Below are 19,433 nucleotides of genomic sequence, written 5' to 3' on the forward strand. Positions count from 1 at the left end.
CTATGTATCATACTAAAGGTACTATATCAAAATATTTTATTGATTGTATTCAATATTTCCATCGCAGGCAATTATATATTAATTCATTCTAATATAAAACTCCACTTCCTCATTCTCATCTGTTACCAACATTATGCATCTATTTTCTCAGCCTCAAACACAAGCAAAATTACCAAGAACTAGCAGTAATGTACAGGGAGGAGGAGGTAAGTCTCACAAATGAGAGATTTTAACTGTTCACAAAGCATTTCCTGTTCACATGCTGTCTCACCGTAGTTAGCTGCAGTGTCTCTGACATTTCTGTGATAAGATAGCTCTTAGCCTGCTGGCAGTGCTTCTTTATTTGATATTTGTCTGATGCGACTTTGGTATGTTTAGTTCAGTGTCTACATTCATTAAACAATCATGCTGAATGTTGTTTTACAGAAGTGAGGCTAAAATTATTTTCTGCATACACTCTCAACATTGGTGAGATTGTGTTATTCTGTTCGTAAACTCTAATATTTCACCGCAGGTTTACAGGTTAATTAGAAAGAAAATCCCAACCAGTGTCTCTATTATTAGTAAGGCTATTAAAAACTTCCTGACTCATACCTGCAAATCTAAAATATATAAGACTTTCAATAAATTCATCCATAAAAGATCTACACTGAGCTAATGCTGATATTTCTGCATGCTGCCTTGATCATGAAATGGTGTTATTAGAAATGAAAGCAAATATTTGAAATGGTTTATTATTTATTTGGGCTAAGCTTGCCAATATTGCAAAAACACAGCTACTCAATGCTAACACACACAGACACACAAACACATACAGACCCATGTGTCATTGCAATGCAAAAAAGGCAGGACTCCTTTTGTGGCATTTGTAAACAGTTTCATATTGTATTTATCCTGAAACTAATGAGTTATTGACATCACCACCAGCCAGGCTTTCATATGACTTAATATCTACAAAACTGTGATTTTTCACAGGAAAAGCTTAACTGATTTGTCTCGTAATCTTTACGTTGCAGCAGGCTGTATGTGGCTTTAGAGAGGGTACTGCGAGGAACAGCGGTCCGTAAATAACACCTGGGATGTAACACAGTCGTTTGGACATCAGCTAATGAGGTTTCCTGAGCCGGGATCGTAATCTGACCACAGGCTCATTAATTCACCCTTTTCCTCCATATTTTTCATCCCCTCCAGTAAAACGGCACTTTATTGTGTCACTGACACGTTCCATTGCTGGGAGGTGCTGGGAGAATTGTGATTAGCAGTACAGGGGCACAGTACCTGTGGAAGAGGCTCTACTGATTCATCTGTGAGGTTCAACTAAAGGAGCTAGTACACTAGTACACTCCCAAACAGCAGATGTAGCACATGATGAACAGTCTGAGACGTCATGGCTCAAAAGACTGCATAAGGGGTGCAGGTGGTTTATGCCTTTTGCAACTGATCATGGATCACAATATAAATGTTACACTACATTGTTGGGGTCGGGAGTGGGAGTGGGCAATCTGATCTGAGATCTGTTGTTAAGGGTAGGAAGTGTTGGTGTAGAAGCAGAATAAGACTCTCACACACCAGATCTGAGTACACAACCAGCCAAATGATTCTCAATTAGCAGATGATAGTGTACACATCCATATCTCAGCATTTACCCCGTGTTCTGAATATTCTGAATGTTCTGCAATCTTTGCCATAACTTAGCCAATATCATTGTGTTGTACATGGCTACAGATCTAGCACAGGAGAGAAAGAGGAAGAACAGTGATGAACCAAGCATCATAAAAGGCAGGCAGCATTCTACATTTCCTGTCTCTCGACATATGCGGCACCTGATTCATTTTTCTCTCTCATTTTCTCTCTCAGGCAAATGTTTCCAGTGGCCCTTCCTGGCTTGCAGCATTGGTCCCTGGCGATAACCCTGTGGGGAACAGGAGCAGCAGCAGTAGTAGAGAATTCCTAGGTGGGGTACATCAGTCTTACATGTGTGGCAGCCTCCTCTATGCACTGGCGAAATGTGAACACCGCCACCTGGTTTTCTCACCTGCCCTAAAAGGGGGAACTAGGGGTGATGTTTGTTCTCAGTGTTGACTCTGTTCACTTTTTAAGGACATGTATTAAATTGTGTGCCCACTTGAGAATCCACATTGGATACAGCTACCATACTATATTTGATTGTACAATAAGGATTACTAAACTTTTTCCTTCTTTGTTTATGTAGTTGGCTGGGGACTGGGTACTCTTGGGGGTCATGGCTGCTGGTTGATTGGTTTGGGTTGATCCTCCAGGGGGTGGTTTTTAGTGGCTACCTGTGACACATGCATCTGAAAGATTTAACAGTGAAAGTTGTGGCAAAAAATGCTATTCCCCTTTCATAAAACTGCTCATAAAACAAAATTGGTTTGGATCATTGAGCTAAGAGTTTGAAGAGAATTGCTGATGCACTAAGTCATAAATGACTGAAACAAGCTCAAATTTTCTGTCTTCCTTCTTCAACACCAATGGTGATGCATAAAAAGGAAGAGGATTAGGTCAGGCAGTGATTCCATTTATGATTGATGTAATTTGAATGACTATCACATCATTGATGCAAAGTAAAAATGCTACTACTTAAGCGGTGACAAAAGTGTGAGACTTGGTGAACATGTTTACATTCTAATGCAGTTCTTTTTAAATCCCATATCCAAATATATTCACGTGAACAATTTATTACAGAGGAGGTAATTATGTACTTTTGTTTTCAAGTTCACAGAACAACCAGATGATACATTTTTCCACCCTACCCTGACATCTCAGTTATGTCGTTATCCTCAAAACATATTATTCACTAATGTTTGGATCACGATACCAGGTTTATTAATTAACCCTATGATAATTTCATAATTTATTTATGCAGATCTGCATTGCTTTGTTTGATTCTTGCTGATAATGGTCATACTGGACTATAGGGTCAGTGTTCAGATGTGGGGTCACAGTGTTCAGTGCTCTGGGCCATGGTGTGGATTCTGAGTTAAGGTGTGGGGCCACAGTGCATGGAATGGTTAACTGTAAGATCAACCTACTGCTGTATTTGTGATGTTCCTCAATAAATGCTACTTGTATGCATTGAAACTACTTCTGTCTTTGTGAAAATAGGTAAAACGATGGGAAGAGTTTCACAGAAGAGCTGAAGGAAGGCTACATTCCAAGACAGACATGGTTTGCTCAACAACCTCTACTTTTGGACTTCAACTCACTTTGGTACCATTGCAAAAATTGTGCAAAGCCACCATAATCCTCATTCGAGGTGACAACTATCAATTTCACTGAATTTTCTTTTAGATCAAGAAACTAATCTCATTCCATGTCATTACACACAGATTAGGGTGCACTATATGTTTTTTTTAATCTCTGTTTTTATCTGTCTATTTCAAGATAGCACATGTCATTTTCGCCTGACCATAGACACAAAAAAGTGTAGTAGTTGGCCTAGAGTAGCTCAGACTCTTCTCATGAAATCGATTTTCACTATGATCTTTTATGAAAAGATGCTGTATCAATATTCAGTACTTAATAAACCGTTTCATTTTATGAGTTGAATACTCATACTTGAATGAATTTACGGGCACAACGTTATTTCAATAATTATTTGCAAACAACTAAGATGAAACTAATCGAGCAAAAGTTACACAGCAGTAGCTGTGGATTTTTCTGCGCTGCCCGTCTCGCCAACTCCGCAGTACCTTTGGATGACTGAAGACGAGCGGGGGCGTCAGGTTCTTTTGGGGGCAAGGATTTCAACTGAGTAGCTCCGCGGCGGTGTCGGGTCACACGAACTTCCCGGAGAGAAGAGGAGAGACCTGCTGGCTGGCGCTGGAGATTTATTCGAGAAGAAAAGCCAGCAAGTGAGGGATTCTCGTGGGCAGCAGGCTGCTTGAACCAGAGAAAGTTCCGTACCATAACACGCTGAGATGCAGTGAGGGAGCAGAGGCAAGTTTCGTGTATCATAGAGGGCTGCGCCGGCTTTTGGCAGCTACACCACAAATAATTCTCCTGTAACGAGCGTTTTGCTGGTGTGCGGGGACTGCTGGTGTTTGCGGTTTTTATTTATTTATTTATTCACAAAAACACCACCAGAGAAGAGATGCAACAGTCCGCGGTCCCACCAACCACTGCCGCTCTGGATCCTGCAGGTAATATTTTGTGGTCTTCCACTACAAACTGTCTTAATTTTCTAATTAACTATTTTAGTGTAGTGTTCATCATACCAGTTGTTGATGGATATGATGCTAGCCAATTCACCGATGCACTGATAAAAATGACTGAGCTTTAACATTACCAGTTTTACTCCCGACTAATTTGCAGTTTTCTACAGTGTTTTTTTCACCGATGGAAATAAATAATCAGTATAAGGTTATATTATAATGATAATAATAATAATAATAATAATAATAATAATAACTTATTGTTATTATTATTATTATTATTATTATTATTATTATTATTATTATTACTAGATAAATTCGAGAAATGTAGATACCTTTGTTTTAAGTAAAATATTGTCGCATTTAATGGTTTGTGCACTGGCAGTGGGGAGTTTATGATCTCCAAATACGATGTAGAGCACGAGGTCCGTGTATTTGCGCCTTTCTGTCCCGCAGTATGTTTCAGCCAGAGAGGTTTATTGGACTCTCTGTCATAAAGGAGTGTTTGATTTGTTTGTTTGTTTGCCTGTTTAGATATACAGTATGTGCACAGAATGTGACTCTGCCGAGTGCAGTGCAATTTACAGTAATAGCAGAAAGGTCCTCCACTTTCTTTAAATTCAGATGTAGTGAATTCATTCACTGAGATGTAGTGGAGATTGGCTGTGTTTCGGGACATCTCCGTGTGAGGATGAGGCGATTCAACAGAAAACGCTGAGAAAAGCCACCGTTGCAGCTTAATTCCATAACTCGGTCTGTGTAAATACTGGGGTTGGGCACAGCTTGGTGTACCAGCTGGGCATACGTGTGAAAACTTTTGGTACCCTCTGATCTTCTCAAACAATCAGCTAATGTGAGTAATGTGGTGTGTGCACCACATGATATGTGTTTGTCTGTCTATGGAATTGAGAGATGAGTGTTAGAAACAAGTATTGAAATGTGAGAAAGGGAACACGGTTTGTGACAGCGTGATACTTGAGTTTTTTGTGTTGTAAGTAGAGAGGTGTGGAACTGCTTGTAACAGTGTTTGATGGTGTTCACATAAATGAGTGTGATGGTGTGCGTGCGTGCGAGAGAAAGAGAGAGAGAGAGAGAAACAGCAAGGGTCTGACAGTGTATGTCTGTCTACAGAGCAGTTTCTGAAGAGGCGAAGGACAGCGCTGTGGTTCTCCACTGCTCTGCTTCTCCTCTCGGTGGTCATCCTGGTGGTGGGCCTGGTGTCGGCCACCCGGACCGGGAACGTGGCTGTTGCCGGTTACTACCCTGGGATAATTGTGAGTTAGAGCTCTTCTACTCCTTTCACGCTCCCAGTCCTCACCAGGGCATATTTGATCCACATGCCATGCATGCACAGAACAATCAAAACAAAAAGAGCTCACTCACTTTCATTTGTTAAGTGATGTCAAATACAAGACTCCCTTTGATGCATAGCGAATTTATGTTCTTTCATGGATGTAGTCCTCTTCACCCAAGGGCCCAGAAACACTGATGTATCTCTATTTTAATCATTAGAGCTGAAGGGCAGGTTGAAAGATTTAACAGTATGGTTGTATGTTATCAAGGTCTAGCCTTAACTCCAAGGTACATGTTATGAAATGTTTTAGTCAGTCTACCTGATGCTGTCTTTACACTTTTCATGGTTCTGTTGTATGTAGTTGAAGCTACTGTATCTTGTTATTTGCAGGTAGATTAAATATATCCACATGTTCTTGTAATATTTTAAGGTATAATTTAATTTGTTACAACAGTGAAACCACACAGAATTTCTTTTTTTTTTTTTACAAACCATTAAAAGTTTACCAATTTAAAATTGTTTAGTGGTTCCATAAACAACTCTACGGCAATTAAAAGTCCCACACACCTCCCAGAATTCATTCTAGACAGAACGTCTATGCAGAGTATGCTGGGGACTGGAGGCAAGTAACAACTTCACACATTTAGTGTGGTTTAGTGTTATTTTATTAAATGCCTTATCTCCTGTGTGTATATTTGGCTTGATGCTCCCGCTTTTGTATTTTATCATTGTATTTTATCTTTCTTTTTTATCAGTTCTCTCATTACGTTTTTTGATATGGTTCTACAGGAAACATGAACAGCTTCTAGATTTCTAGAACAATTTTTTTGCACATTATGTTATTATTAAATCGCTGTTTTTATTGGCTGATGGTAGTCCCTCTCTGCTCCTGAAACTCCGCTATGAATATGAATGAGAAAAATATTCCTGGACAAAAGTTATTGTTATAGCATAAAGTGTAAAGCTGTTGAGCAAAGTAAAAAGTTATGATAATTGCTTTCAGGTCAGCACTTAATGAAGTGAACAATTTTAGTGTGTTATGATGTTTAATGTTATATTATGTGAATGTTATGATTTTAATGTTAGTTCCTACCCATCAGTGAGCAATTCTGGAGTCGTTTTTTAATTGAACTGAAACATAACTTAATTACTTTTTCTCATATTTGTGACACTGCTCAATTAAAGCATAGTTTTTCATTGACTGATGCTATAAAGCTAGTTCAGGCTTTTTATTAAACAGGGCTTGCCTAATATAATGCAGTGCTATGTGATGTTTGCATTAAACCTCAAAGCAGGTGGCTGTAACTCACTTACAGTCTGGGGAACAGTTTTTCATGTTTTACAGAGCTTACACTGGCTCCCTTTCACAAATCACATTGATTTTAAGATACTATATTTTATATCTAAAATGTTTGATGGCTTAACCCCTGTATACCTATTTGTCCTTTACACCCATATGTTCCCTTGTAGCCATAGTTTTACCCCCAAAACTGTCCCTCTCTCAGGGGAAAGAGTCCTTAGTGGTCCACTATATGGCCCTTGATTGCCCTTGTATAGTATTTGTCTATTTATATTTTTAAATCTACATTGAAGTCAGGCCTTTTGAAGTTGATATATAACTGTATGGAATTCTCTCATTTTATCCTGTTTAAAATTATTCCTTATAAACATGTCCCTTGAAAAAGAGAACCTACTTTATTCTCCCATATCTTTTAATTTCATTTTAATCTGCAAATAGAGTTGTTTTCACACCTTGCTCTTTTATGATTTATTGACTGTGATTGATTCATATATTTATTGTTCAAATTGACATGTTTATTTGCCAATGTTGTAGGCATTTGTGTTTTATAAAGACTTCACTGGACTTTCCCAACCTCATTTCATTAATTTGTTTCTGAGACTTGAGTCAGTGTTTTTTGTTTTGTGATACAAGATTAGGTGCGACCTTGAACACTTTCCTTGTATGGTTTCCAAAGCATTTGGCATCTCTACAGAATCTGATTGTACATTAAGACATCAGCTGATCAGGCTGTCTGCTGTATCTGGATGCACATGCTTCCTCATTCTCACCTTCCTCTTCCTCTTCCCAGCTAAGTTTTGGAGCTTTCCTGGCCATTGTTGGAATAAACCTGGTAGAGAACCGAAGGCCCATGGTAAGAAGTTGATGAGTGATCAACTTGTCCGTGATGAGTGTCTCTTTCTCCGTTGGTTGGTGTAGTGAATCCGTCTTTCTCTTTGGGTCAGTGTAGTGAGACTTTCTCTTTCTCTCTCTGTGGATGGATGGGATGAGGCCACATCAAAAGCTGCCCATACATCACATGGTACCACTAACCAATCCCCATTAACCTGTCCTGTGAGAGCATTGTCTGTCCATCAGCAGCAGAGGTAGTGATCTGAATCCAGGATGTAATGACCCGGGTGACGTGACTCATTGAGATGAGTTTATCTGTCATAGAATACAGGAACACACCTTTCAGTAAGGGAGGGGAGGCTCCTGACATTCCATGAAACCCCCACTCTGTGTTCTGCAATCTCTGTTTTTATTATTTTAACAATTCTCCAAGCATCTAAGAAACACTTTTTCAAAGGAAATTGCTTCTTGTGAGCAAATGGCAAATCATATTACTGCATCATTGTTACTCACACTGTTAAGTCAGCACATGTGATTGGATATGTACTCAGAAAAGCCATTTTGATTGGACATGTACTCGCAAGAGCCAAGGGGGAATGAGATTAGCATTGATGACAGAGAGAGTCTTCCCATAATGCATGCTGAGTGCCCCAGTGGCACCAGGGTCCTTCTGATTATTATTAACTACTGTGTCCCCGTTACCAAGAATACAAGCTGATCGAAGTGGTGTCAGTATCACACTGTCACCATGACTGCAGAAACCTCAGATCCCAGTCGTTGTCCTCGAGAACTGCTCAGGGTGTTGTTTAGATTAGAATATATGATAGAGGATGGAGGCCAGAGAAAGACTTCAGGTGAAAGTGAGAGACTGCGGACCCAGGTGAAAGAGCACAGACCTAGGTAAAAGAGCACAGGTCCAGAATAAAGAGCATGGGTCTAAGTGAAGCAGTACAGGTCCAGGGCTTCCCACCCTGCTTGGAACACTGAAAGTGTGAATGGAGATGACAGTTGCATTGTGGGAAGGGCTTTAGGCTGGGTGCATGTAAGTGAGCCCTGCCCACATGCCTGGGATCAGGTGTGTGCCCTACCTCTCTGGCTTATTTTTTATTCATGTCCCAGGCTGGCTGTAACACATCTGCTGGATCACAGTGTAACCCCATCCTATCCCCCTCTGCCCATACCATCACCTGATAGAGACACATCTCCTCCATTATTCACACACAGAGGTCTAGGACACTCATTCGCGCACACACACACACACACTCACGTGCTGGCGTATTAGCCCTCAGAAACAGAAACAGGGTGCATCAGAAACAGAAAATCTTTTAGGAAGGGGTGTGTTGTTTAAATCCTGGTAATTAATGAAGTGCTCCCTAAATGAGACATCTCTAAACGAGGCGGGACGGAATCTGTGCTGGGCTGATAGCTGCTTTGCAGGAATGTAATTCCCCCTCTAATCACACGCCCCTGCCAAGTGCAGTTCCCATGGTGACAGGGCTGGCCCGCCTGTACCCGGGACGGATAGGGGGAACCGTTTCTGTAGCTCTCTCTGTCTCCGCGTGATTTAGCTGGATCCATGTCGGTCCAGCTATCTCTCCCAGTCCCAGGTTTAAAATTTAAACATTGTGCTCCTGGAACGTTTGGAGTCGCAAGTGTCTGTAATTGAGCCGGTTTTCTTTACACTGCCGCCCCGCCCTTCCCTCTCCCAAACCCACCCTTGCCCTTCTCCAGTTCACAGCCAGTCAGGGTTACACTTTTGTACACACTAATCCAACAGCACCGCTGCTGCCATGGGATCAATGCTAGACTTTACTTCCGGGGTGTTGGCAGTGCTCCCTAACCTCTTTCCTCTGGCTAAAGGAGATGGAGTGTTGGCTTTGAGAGTGAGAGGTTAGACAGGCCGGAGCATTCTCATAAACCGCATCACCGAGCCCATGGACGCAGAAATAGTTACTGCATCAGTTAGATCTGCTGAAAATAACAGCTGAATAGAATACGTTCAAGGGTGAGTGATCATGTTGTGTAGGTGAAGTTCTAGCCCAGTTGTCTTTGCTCAAACTCAACTATAATCCTGTGAATACAATGTGTAATTGTAGAAAGATAGGTAGCTCCGCCCTGTTTGTGCTGGAGGGTGTATTTCAGAGACTTTTGTCCTCCGGGTCACCTTGAGCAAACGGCGATCGGCTCATCGCCCCATATTTTACCAAGAAGCCTCTGTTCCTCCAGGCATGATTATAACTGTGTCCGGTCCTGTCATCGATCACTCGACCGTTCTGCCGCGGTCGACCTTGAGACTGTATTAGCTGTTGCGTAACATTATGGACGGTCTGGCTGTGTTTTCAGAAGAGTTATGCACAGATCAGCTAGCCTCCATCGTGGAGGAGGAGGGGGGGTCGCCCTGAGGGAGGGCTTTTTATGAGTGAACTGCTGCCGCTCAGATAATGTGAACTAATGCTGTTATCCAGGTCCACTGTCTTGGACATAGGAACTGTCAAAGTACCACATAAAACTTGAATCGTTTAAACAGCTCATTAATATGGATCTACCTGGAGGCTTCATTGCAGTGTGACCCTCCCTTACTAAAGCTATTGTTGCCAGGGGCCACAGATATCATTAATGACTTTGTAATTTGATTCATTTTGGCTGCCATTTATTGGAGTGATGTGATATTGTTTACTCTGGCTTATTATATAGTGACGCAAAATAGTAAACTGACCCAACGTCTGAGCTGCTTCCTGAATGCAGGATGTAGGTTGTGTGTTAGGTTAGGTCAGAAAGCAGTCAGTGTGTTGGGTTGCGTCTGCATTCCAGGTGGCACAGAAACCAGTGTTGGCCCAATGTGGAGAGACAGAGTTGGAAAGACGAGAACAGTCGTGGAGGAAGATGTAACAGCATTTGGTGATGAGGTACTAAAGACTGTAAAATTGCTCAGCAATGAGATTTTTTAAGGCCCATCTGTGATCTGCTGGCTTGGCTTGGTGGAATGTTCCCCCAGTGAGGTAGTGGTCAGATGTCTGCACAGCTGTCCTGGCATCTGTCTGACTTCCAGAACGAAAGAACGAAAGGTGTTTCTGTTTGATGTGCTGCACAGGCATAACTGGTGCACGCACTGCGGATATGAAGTCAGAAGTGTATATATTTTCTGTTAAAAATGCGGTGATGGTATAAAAAGTACTGCTCATAGGTCAGTACACAAATACATTTGAAAAATAGGTCTGCTAGTCAAAGTATTGATATCTCAATAAAAAAAATGATTGTAGTGTGTAAACTTGCATGTTACTTACATGTATAAGTCATATATTCTCCATGTGTGGCCACATATACACAGGGACATCAATACTGTGAGTGGCAGTTGGATTTTTGCAAATATGTATGCACTGACTTACGAAGAATATTTGACTTGAGTATGCGAGAAACTTGGCATATTTGTATGCTAAAAAGTGGAGATATGTGTCTTGTGGTGTTCCTTATGGGTTACGATAATAATATGCAGATGAATTTGTGAATGACGAGCCATGCAAATGCACTCAGAGATGCATACATACATAGTCACATGGGACACGCAGTGATGTGATACTAGACTCATTGCGCTAAGGGGAAATACATTCACCTTTCACAAGATGGATGACAAGATGGGATGCTGACAGAAGTGGACGCAGGAGAGTGAGTGGAGCATAGCTTGCTGGCAAAGGGAATGCATTATGGAAGGCAACATGGGAAGAAAGCCTTAGCGAAAACAACGTCTGAAGTGGCTTGATAGCAGGCTGATTGGTCGGACATGTACAGCGTATGATGCGACAGCAGATAAATGATGCATGATGTGCAGAATGCAAAGGTAAGGATGACCTCGGAGGGGGGGGGGGGGGTTCAGGGGTGTAAGTGTAAATTCCTAATAGATTGTTGTGGTGTCAAAGAAAGAAATCAGCGCACAGACTAAATGGATGTCATTGTGAAATTAGGATGAGGGGTGTGATAATTGCCGTCCTTTTCGGTGACTCAGTGATATTCACAGGGGCGTAACCACCAAGGTCAGTGCCGGCTGACATGCCGTGGCATGGGAGAATTAGCCTTGCCGCTGAACTTTATAGCCGGCATGCTGTTCTGTTAACTGTTCAATAAATAGAGCCCTCATTCATCTTCAGCTCCAAGGAACCTTTTCAATTTCCTTGCAGCAGCAGGAGATGGTGCTGCAACTCGAACACAAAAGGTAAAAAAACATCTAATGAAAAAGACACAATGCTTCTACGCTTCTAATCTCTGCCTTAAGTTAAGAGACTGTGATGTAACCTCCTCAGTGGGATAATTAAAAGGACACTATCAGTTACAAAATTTATCGTTTTTAAAGAAAACCCCCTGACCCACACACTGTGGCCGTACTATCACAGCTAACATGCCTGTAATACTGCCCATAATGCTTTGTGTGACCAGCTAGCTTGCTGTTGGTTAAAATGTCTAGATATTGCTATTGGTTGAATATGATGAAGGCTATGCAGACAGGACAGAGTAATGTTAAGTATCCCTTAAGTATCACTTATCATTACATTATCACTAGAGGATTTGTGATAATATAATGTGCAGGAAAATGAAAGTTAGATAATAAGAGGGGTGGAGAAAATAAGAACGTGCAAAACGCTCTAAGTTTAACCATTTCTTATGTAGCTGTATGAAGATGTATTATGTGTATTTTTTGCTATATTAATTTTTTTACATTTATATTTTTATATTTATGCATTTTATGTTTGAATAAGGTTAGATGGTGTAGAAATACATCTTTAGAAGAATTTAGTAAGGGCGGTTTTGATTATTTTAATATGAAACCCTCAAAAAGGGCTTAACTCAGTGCTGTGTCGGTGAAGGGTATCCCATGCCAACTCAGTACCTAACAGATGGCATACCTGCCATCCTGTTTCCTCCTGCTTTTGTTTCAAATGCAGACTATAACGGAAGTAACTGCTGAAAATTAAATCTATTAAACAAAAAGATGAATAAACCATTATTTTTGTTAGATGGTAGGTATATGTCAGTCCAGTAAGTCCTGAAGTTATAGTCCTCCAGCACTGTGTATGTTAATGGAAGTGGAAGCAGCTGTATTTTTGCACATATTGAAGGTACATTGAAGGTTCTTTGCTCTGAGCATATATGTATTAAAGATGCTGTTTTGAAGACACTATTTCCTACGTGTTCAGGCAAATGACTGCTCCTTTCTGCGAAGTGACCCTTCCTTCCCTACCTTTTCCCTGCAAGGGGAGTAAATGGGGATTTTCTTTGTTGCTTGAGGCATGAAAACCTTCAGAGGTTAAGATGAGAGGCACATACACATGCAGTATCTGCAGAGTTTCACTCACCAAAGTCAATATGTCCGCTTCTCTGGCTCACTGAGCTTCCTGTGTGTGACTTGTATGGACTATTGTGATGAGTCACTCTATCTTAATTTGACCCCAAACAGACCACCAGCTCAGCTTATCAGGACTGAATCCAAATTGTCCCTGTATATATTTGTGACCAAAATCAGACCCTCAGTATGCCTTCTCCTTACCAATGCCAGACCATCAGTACAGCTTTTCCTGACCAAAGAAAGAAAGACCATCATTATAGCTTCACCTTGCACCGGATACCTCTGCTCAGTGGGAACGTGCTGGGGGGTTCGGGTGCCCGCGTCAATAAGTCAGTCAGGCATGAAATTCAGTGGTGGATAGAGGTCATGTTTAATCAGACCGAGCCCTGGTCTGAGCAAGCACAGTGCATCAGGGAGAGAGCGAGAGAGAGATAGAGAGTCTGTAGTCTCTCACTGGGTGGGGTATCCACTGTAGCAGGGGTGATCCTGGTGTAGGGGATGGTCAACAGCACTCAAGTCTCTCAAATATCAGTGACCTGCAGTAGAGTGTCCTCTACTGTTCTCTGATGACTCGTATTTACTGTGAGGTACATACATGCCACTAGATTTGAGGGGTTTAACATTGTGTAGGCCCACATTAAAGTGACTCTTTGGAGTATAAAGCAGTGTTGGTGTGAAGTTTGTTATTTTATTGATTGTAATAAAAATGCATTTTTCTACACATAGGCTGATCACTTATTAAGTTTTCTTGGATGTACTGATGACAGTGTATGTTTGTTGTATGAAGGGAAACTGATGTTTAATATGTGACTGTGTACTTCTGTTTCTTTCCCTCCTCATAATGGCCTGATAGCTTCAACTTTATGAAACATAATGAGCCACTCTGTCTTTTTAACTTATGCCACAGCAGCAGTTATTTCCTTGATAGTTTTTAATTTCAGTGAACAAGGATCCAAAGACTAAAAAAGGCTTCCTCTCTCCCTCTTTCGCCTAGCTTGTGGCATCAATTATCTTCGTTAGCATCGGTGTGATCGCTACCTTCTTCTGTGCTATTGTGGATGGGATCATTGCCGCTGAGTTCATTGTGAGTATCCCATGTGCTTCTAGTTCCCTCTATATGCTCGTCAAAAGGATTCAGTTACCAAACAACTGTACAAGAATCTACCGTCCATCTCACGCACACACAACCCCCCCACCCCAAACACAGTGTCACTCTTTCCCTGTGCTAATGAAACTGTCAGCGAAATGAACAGCCAATCATAGAACTTAATCAGACAAAAGTCTCATCTCATCTCCATGGGTAACTGCTACTGTCGGCAACGCTCATAACTCATTTCTGCAGCGCCACGAGTCCAGCTTCTCCGCGCTTGTGTCCGACCTGCATTGACCCTATTTTAAGAAACAGTAAATTCATGATATAATCCATTACTTTCATTTTTCACCTGCCCAATAATATCGTTAACATGGGGCCTTGGTCAAATTGAATTCCCTCCGTGGGCTGTAGCTGTCAGGGTTTGACAGGACTGTGGAGGGGTTCGTGTGGCAGAGAGTCACACCGTTCTACAGGACTATGAGAGTGAAAACAGCATCTGTTCTCCTCTGAACCCAAGTCTGCCTCTGCTTTCCACCTCCCCTGTCCTCTATTTGTCCCCTGTCTCCTTTCTTCTTTGCCTTCTCTTTATTCTCTCTTCACCCCAAATTTTCTCCTTCCTGTATCTCCCTCCACAGGACAAACGGCCCCTGGAGGAAGGCAGGTGTGACTTCTATGCCAGCGGGACAGGGTACGCCTATGACAACTACTACACAGAGGTAGGTCTATAATCATACGCACCAGAATCTCACAGGTACACTAAGGTAGGTCTATGCTCTTACACACCGGACCTTCATAGCCACGCTAAGATAAGTCTAGGATCTTACGCACCCACCTTTCACAGCTACAGTAAGATCGGTTACTGTGTGATGGCACAGTATTAGGCATTGTGGCTCTAAAAAGAAGGAACAGTATCTGGCAGCAAATATGCAAGGGAGTCTGTTAAGGGACAGCAGTTGGCAGTGTTCCTGTAGATTAGTACCATCATTGTTTACCACAATTATTATTTTATTGTGAGAGCAACATGAACAATTTCTTCTGTACATAACGTGAAATAACCAAATGATTTGTATTTATGAGTTTTAAGATGCAATATTAATTTTTCATTTATACAGCGTGTTAGAGCCATAGTGTGCATATGCATCTCTCTTTTAATTGCATTTAATGGTGTTTATCCTGGTCTAAAATAAATCCTGGAGGAGCAGTCGCTTGGTAGGACTGTTTTTCCAACAGATCAGACTGGGCTCCGTGTTACTGTCAATTCTGTGGATGTTTACACCACTGTTATATATTTTCTTACAGGATCTTGTTAGAGATATCATGGTTTGTTCTTGAAAGCCACTAGATTTACGTCATGGCCAGGGTCCTTGTGTTTCCTCCAACTTGACTTTGAAACCAAACCATCTGAGTCCTCTTGCACTAAGGCGCTGATTCAGTCCCCCTCTTAAAGCCACACTGTACATAATTATTCAGCTGTGATAACTTAATGATTTCTAGCAGGAACTTAATTACATTCATTGCATTAATACAATATGTCTATTGATCTGATTTTATTCAACAGTATTTCACCATAGTCTGATCATCAAACAGTGACTGTGCCATGGTGTGGTAGCCTACAAACTGGCAATAATCCTGGAGACATTAAAAAATAACATGAGTTATTATTTTATGTTTGAAAGAATTTAATTAAAGACATTGACTGCACCCTGGTGCTGCAGCCAAGACAGTTCTAGAAATCTGCATGGTGACGCAACAAAATAATGAATGCGAGCCATATTATTATTTTTATTTTATTTAATAAAAGACTGTATAGAAAGTGTACAATTGTATATGTGTTTTTTTCATGTTGAAAGAACATTTAAGGGCATTTGCCAATCAATTCCCATTTATGTGCAATTCTGCATCTGTGAATCAACTGCATCTAAGAATTGTTCATCCTGTATAAACGTGAATCTTATGCTTATAGTGGAGTGCACTGTCTAGTGCCAAGTGGTAACAAGTTGACGAGAGTTTTTCACTAGTATCTGTTCGGAGATGAGATGGTAGCCCCCATGAAGCAGTTGATTTCACCGTTTACAGGGGTGGAGGTGGGTCGGTTACATTCTGTTCATGTTCTCTTCATGGTTGATGTGTTGGTGCACGATGATCAAAGTGTCTCTCTAACGATTTTAGGAATCTGTACTGTAAGGATAAAGGCCAATGATGCTGTTCTTCACTCTAGGTGACATACTAACAGCAGGGATAAGGCCTGACAATGTCGTTCCCTCTTTCCAGGTGACATGCTACTCTTTTAACAGCAAGTGTAAGATCCGGGTGAGGAGCAACACCTGCTACTGCTGCGACCTGCACAGCTGTGAGAGGTGAGAGAGGCGGGCGGGCAGACAGACAGACGGAGTGGGAGGGGGTTTGTACAATGTGTGTGTGTGTGTGTGTGTGTGTGTGTCTGAGAGACTCTGTGTCTGCTTGCAGCCCGGACTACCACGCGCAATACTACGAATACACAGGTGTGAGTGGCTGCATGGACGCGATACACCTGTACCGCCTGCTCTGGTCCTCTGTGGTGCTCAACATTTTTGGCCTGTTCCTGGGCATCATCACTGCGGCCATCCTGGGAGCCTTCAAGGACATAGTACGCCCCTGCGGTGGACCTGCACGCTTGTCTCACCTCCTATTGATACACCAAAGACCCTACACACACCAAACATCCTACCAACATGCTACACCCCCTACACATCTGCCTCACCTCCTACTCACACACTACACCCCCTACACATCTGCCTCACCTCCTACTCACACACTACACCCCCTACACATCTGCCTCACCTCCTACTCACACACTACACCCCCTACACATCTGCCTCACCTCTTACTCATATAGCACACCTTCTACACACCTTCTTTTTTAGATTTACATTTACATTTATTCATTTGGTACATGCTTTTATCCAAAGCGACTTACAAGTGAGGCAGAGTACCACACATTTTCACATTCATGCTACACTTTTTGTAGCCTGATCTGTAATGTGTACATGTAAACTGACCCTGTCTTCTCTCCGGTGTTCAGAATCCTGCCCCACAGAGTTCCCCCAGTCCGGCTCCACCTCCCCACATTTTGTACAATCCCACGCAACACGTCCTGACCTATGCTGGATTCTGCCCCTCTGGCCAGGCGCTGCCCTCATACCCCAACTACCCGCTTCCCTTACAGGTACCTTATCCACTCTCGCCCCTCTGCCCGTCCAGGTGTGCCTACCGAATAATTTTACAGATATGCTGTCAAACTTCATAGCACCCCTCAAAAATGAATGGCCAATCGTGACCACCACTGGGAACAATCTCTTATTATTATTTTATGTGTATTTTACCTCTTTATGTTCTTGCCCTCAACCTTTCCATGGACTAAGAGCAGAAATACTTTTAGAATTTATTCATGTCTGTTTCTTTCCTAATCCCTGATGTGCTAAGATCCAGTCTATCTTGCTGTCTCTCCTTCCAGCACCATGGAACTTACCAGCCCCCTCCTGCAGCACAGCCTGTCCCAGATGCACCAGCATCCCCGTCCGAGGAGAGCCAGCCCCCCTCCCAGGCCTCGTCCAGCTACATGCTGACCCCGAACGCCCCTGTGCTTTATGGGACATCTTACGGTCCCTTCGAGAAACCGCCACCGTACGCCTGCTGAGTGCTCAAACCGCCCCGTGAGGGGAGAAGAGCACACACTCCCAAAACTTCCATCTGAGATCCTGGGGAGCCATTGATTGACAGGCTCTGGGTGTGGTTGACTGCGTCTGGAAGGAATCACCATTGTTTTTGCTGGTTTGCTACAGAAACATGGCTAAAGAACTTCAGTGCACTCACATTGCTTAAACGCTCATCCTGCTCCTCTAAACTCAATCTATGACGGAACATTAACTATCTTGTCACTAGGCTGATGGTCCCACCTCAGCAATTAAATCAACCAATGTAGTGTTAATATAGCTGTCTTTGCAATGAAGATGCCACACATTGACTTGTGGACACTTCACAGGAAAATTATTTTGTGAAATAAAATTATGAAAGGCTGAAATTTTCAGCTGCTCACAGATCACTCAGAGACTTAAACACTTGAGTGTTAATCAAGAAAAACAAATACAAGATTGGATATAAGATTTCTGCCTCCTCCATTTCAGTGTCCTGGGTTGACACTATACTGAGGCAGTATGGTGTAGTCAGAGTCTTCAGAGGGCTACACCTTGTATAACCCAGACTTTCATAACATTACTGCATATTTAATAAGCTCATTCAGGGAAGGGCTTAACACAATGTACACTGTAACTTATGCTTGCTCTGGGTGAAAGAACATCTCACTGCTTTTCTATGTTCATATTAACCCATCACCAGATTCAAGTGTGGGTAAAAGTATAATACTGTCAGAGATTAACCATTGGAAATATAATTTAAGATTAGTCAATGTTGGAGTCAGTACCTTTTACAGATTTAGATTTGAAATATATCATAAATACCATGTTTAACTACAGTAGTTTCTGCATATCATCTGAATGTGAAGGAGAAACACAACCTTGTATATGTAGTCAGAAGTAGGTTTGAGTGAACGTTATAATGAAATCACTTGGAGACTCAGTATAAACTTTTGTTTTAACTTTTTTCCTGAGTGTTCGTAACAGTGTCCTTATCCAGAGAACCTGTGTATCACTGGTGCACGGTCCTGGTGTGCTCACAGTCGCCCCCGTGTGGTGCAGTGGTGCAGTGTTTGTGCACAACATCAGGTTTTACAGAACTCCAGAGAAACTAACACCTCTTGAAGACCAAAAGGTGCCTAATTATATACAGAAGAAGATAAATGAGTAAATAAATAAATGAGTCTCAAATTCAAATGATTTGATTTGCTCCAAAATGTAAGAAAGTTTCTCGATCTCAAAACATTTTACAGCACTATTTTTTCTAGTATTGTGATTATGTTATTGTCTGATTAGCACTTCAGATTAATTGAGAGGGTCCACTCACAAGGTGTTTAACTCTGGTGTTCTGCTGTGCTGTAGTAAGTGGCTATTAAACTAGCCAGTTGGTCTGTAATTCTCATACTAACTGCCACAATGCAAAATTCCACTCATCACCACCTTAACCACCACCTTTATTTAAATTCAAACAGAATTCCACTCAGTTTTTAAAAAAAACACATCACCCAGCAAACAACACACTGGGAGTCTGACCATGAGAAATATAAAATAAAAGTTAAAATATACAATACAGAAGATAAAAAAACACCGACTTCAACATTTTGAAAGGACAGTTTTACACAAGATGACCATGTTCTTAAACATGTTATCTAAATAATCACAAACTCAAATACTTGTAACAAACAGAAGGGTAAAAGAAAACTAATATACTGTATAATACTCTTTTGTCTTGGT

The 19,433-nt window shown here is 41.6% G+C and overlaps 1 protein-coding gene across 1 annotated transcript; it reads left to right on the forward strand.

Annotated features, from left to right (window-relative positions):
• Positions 1 to 188: 188 nt before the first annotated feature.
• On the forward strand, positions 189 to 17,704 carry LOC118785374 (transmembrane protein 255B). Its single transcript, XM_036539990.1, has 9 exons — positions 189 to 206; positions 5,252 to 5,449; positions 7,560 to 7,622; positions 13,930 to 14,019; positions 14,664 to 14,744; positions 16,300 to 16,385; positions 16,495 to 16,654; positions 17,090 to 17,233; positions 17,522 to 17,704. The coding sequence occupies exons 1-9, from the start codon at positions 189 to 191 to the stop codon at positions 17,702 to 17,704; spliced, it is 1,023 nt and encodes a 340-aa protein (XP_036395883.1).
• Positions 17,705 to 19,433: the final 1,729 nt, after the last annotated feature.

The sequence above is a fragment of the Megalops cyprinoides genome, chromosome 11, assembly GCF_013368585.1.
Source record: "Megalops cyprinoides isolate fMegCyp1 chromosome 11, fMegCyp1.pri, whole genome shotgun sequence".
Taxonomy (NCBI): Eukaryota; Metazoa; Chordata; class Actinopteri; order Elopiformes; family Megalopidae; genus Megalops; species Megalops cyprinoides.

Excerpts from the sequence above, each read along its gene's own strand:
- LOC118785374 (XM_036539990.1), top strand. Across the intron at positions 5,450-7,559 it reads GTTACTACCCTGGGATAATT|CTAAGTTTTGGAGCTTTCCT; the intron begins GTGAGTTAGAGC and ends TCCTCTTCCCAG. Across the intron at positions 7,623-13,929 it reads TAGAGAACCGAAGGCCCATG|CTTGTGGCATCAATTATCTT; the intron begins GTAAGAAGTTGA and ends TCTTTCGCCTAG.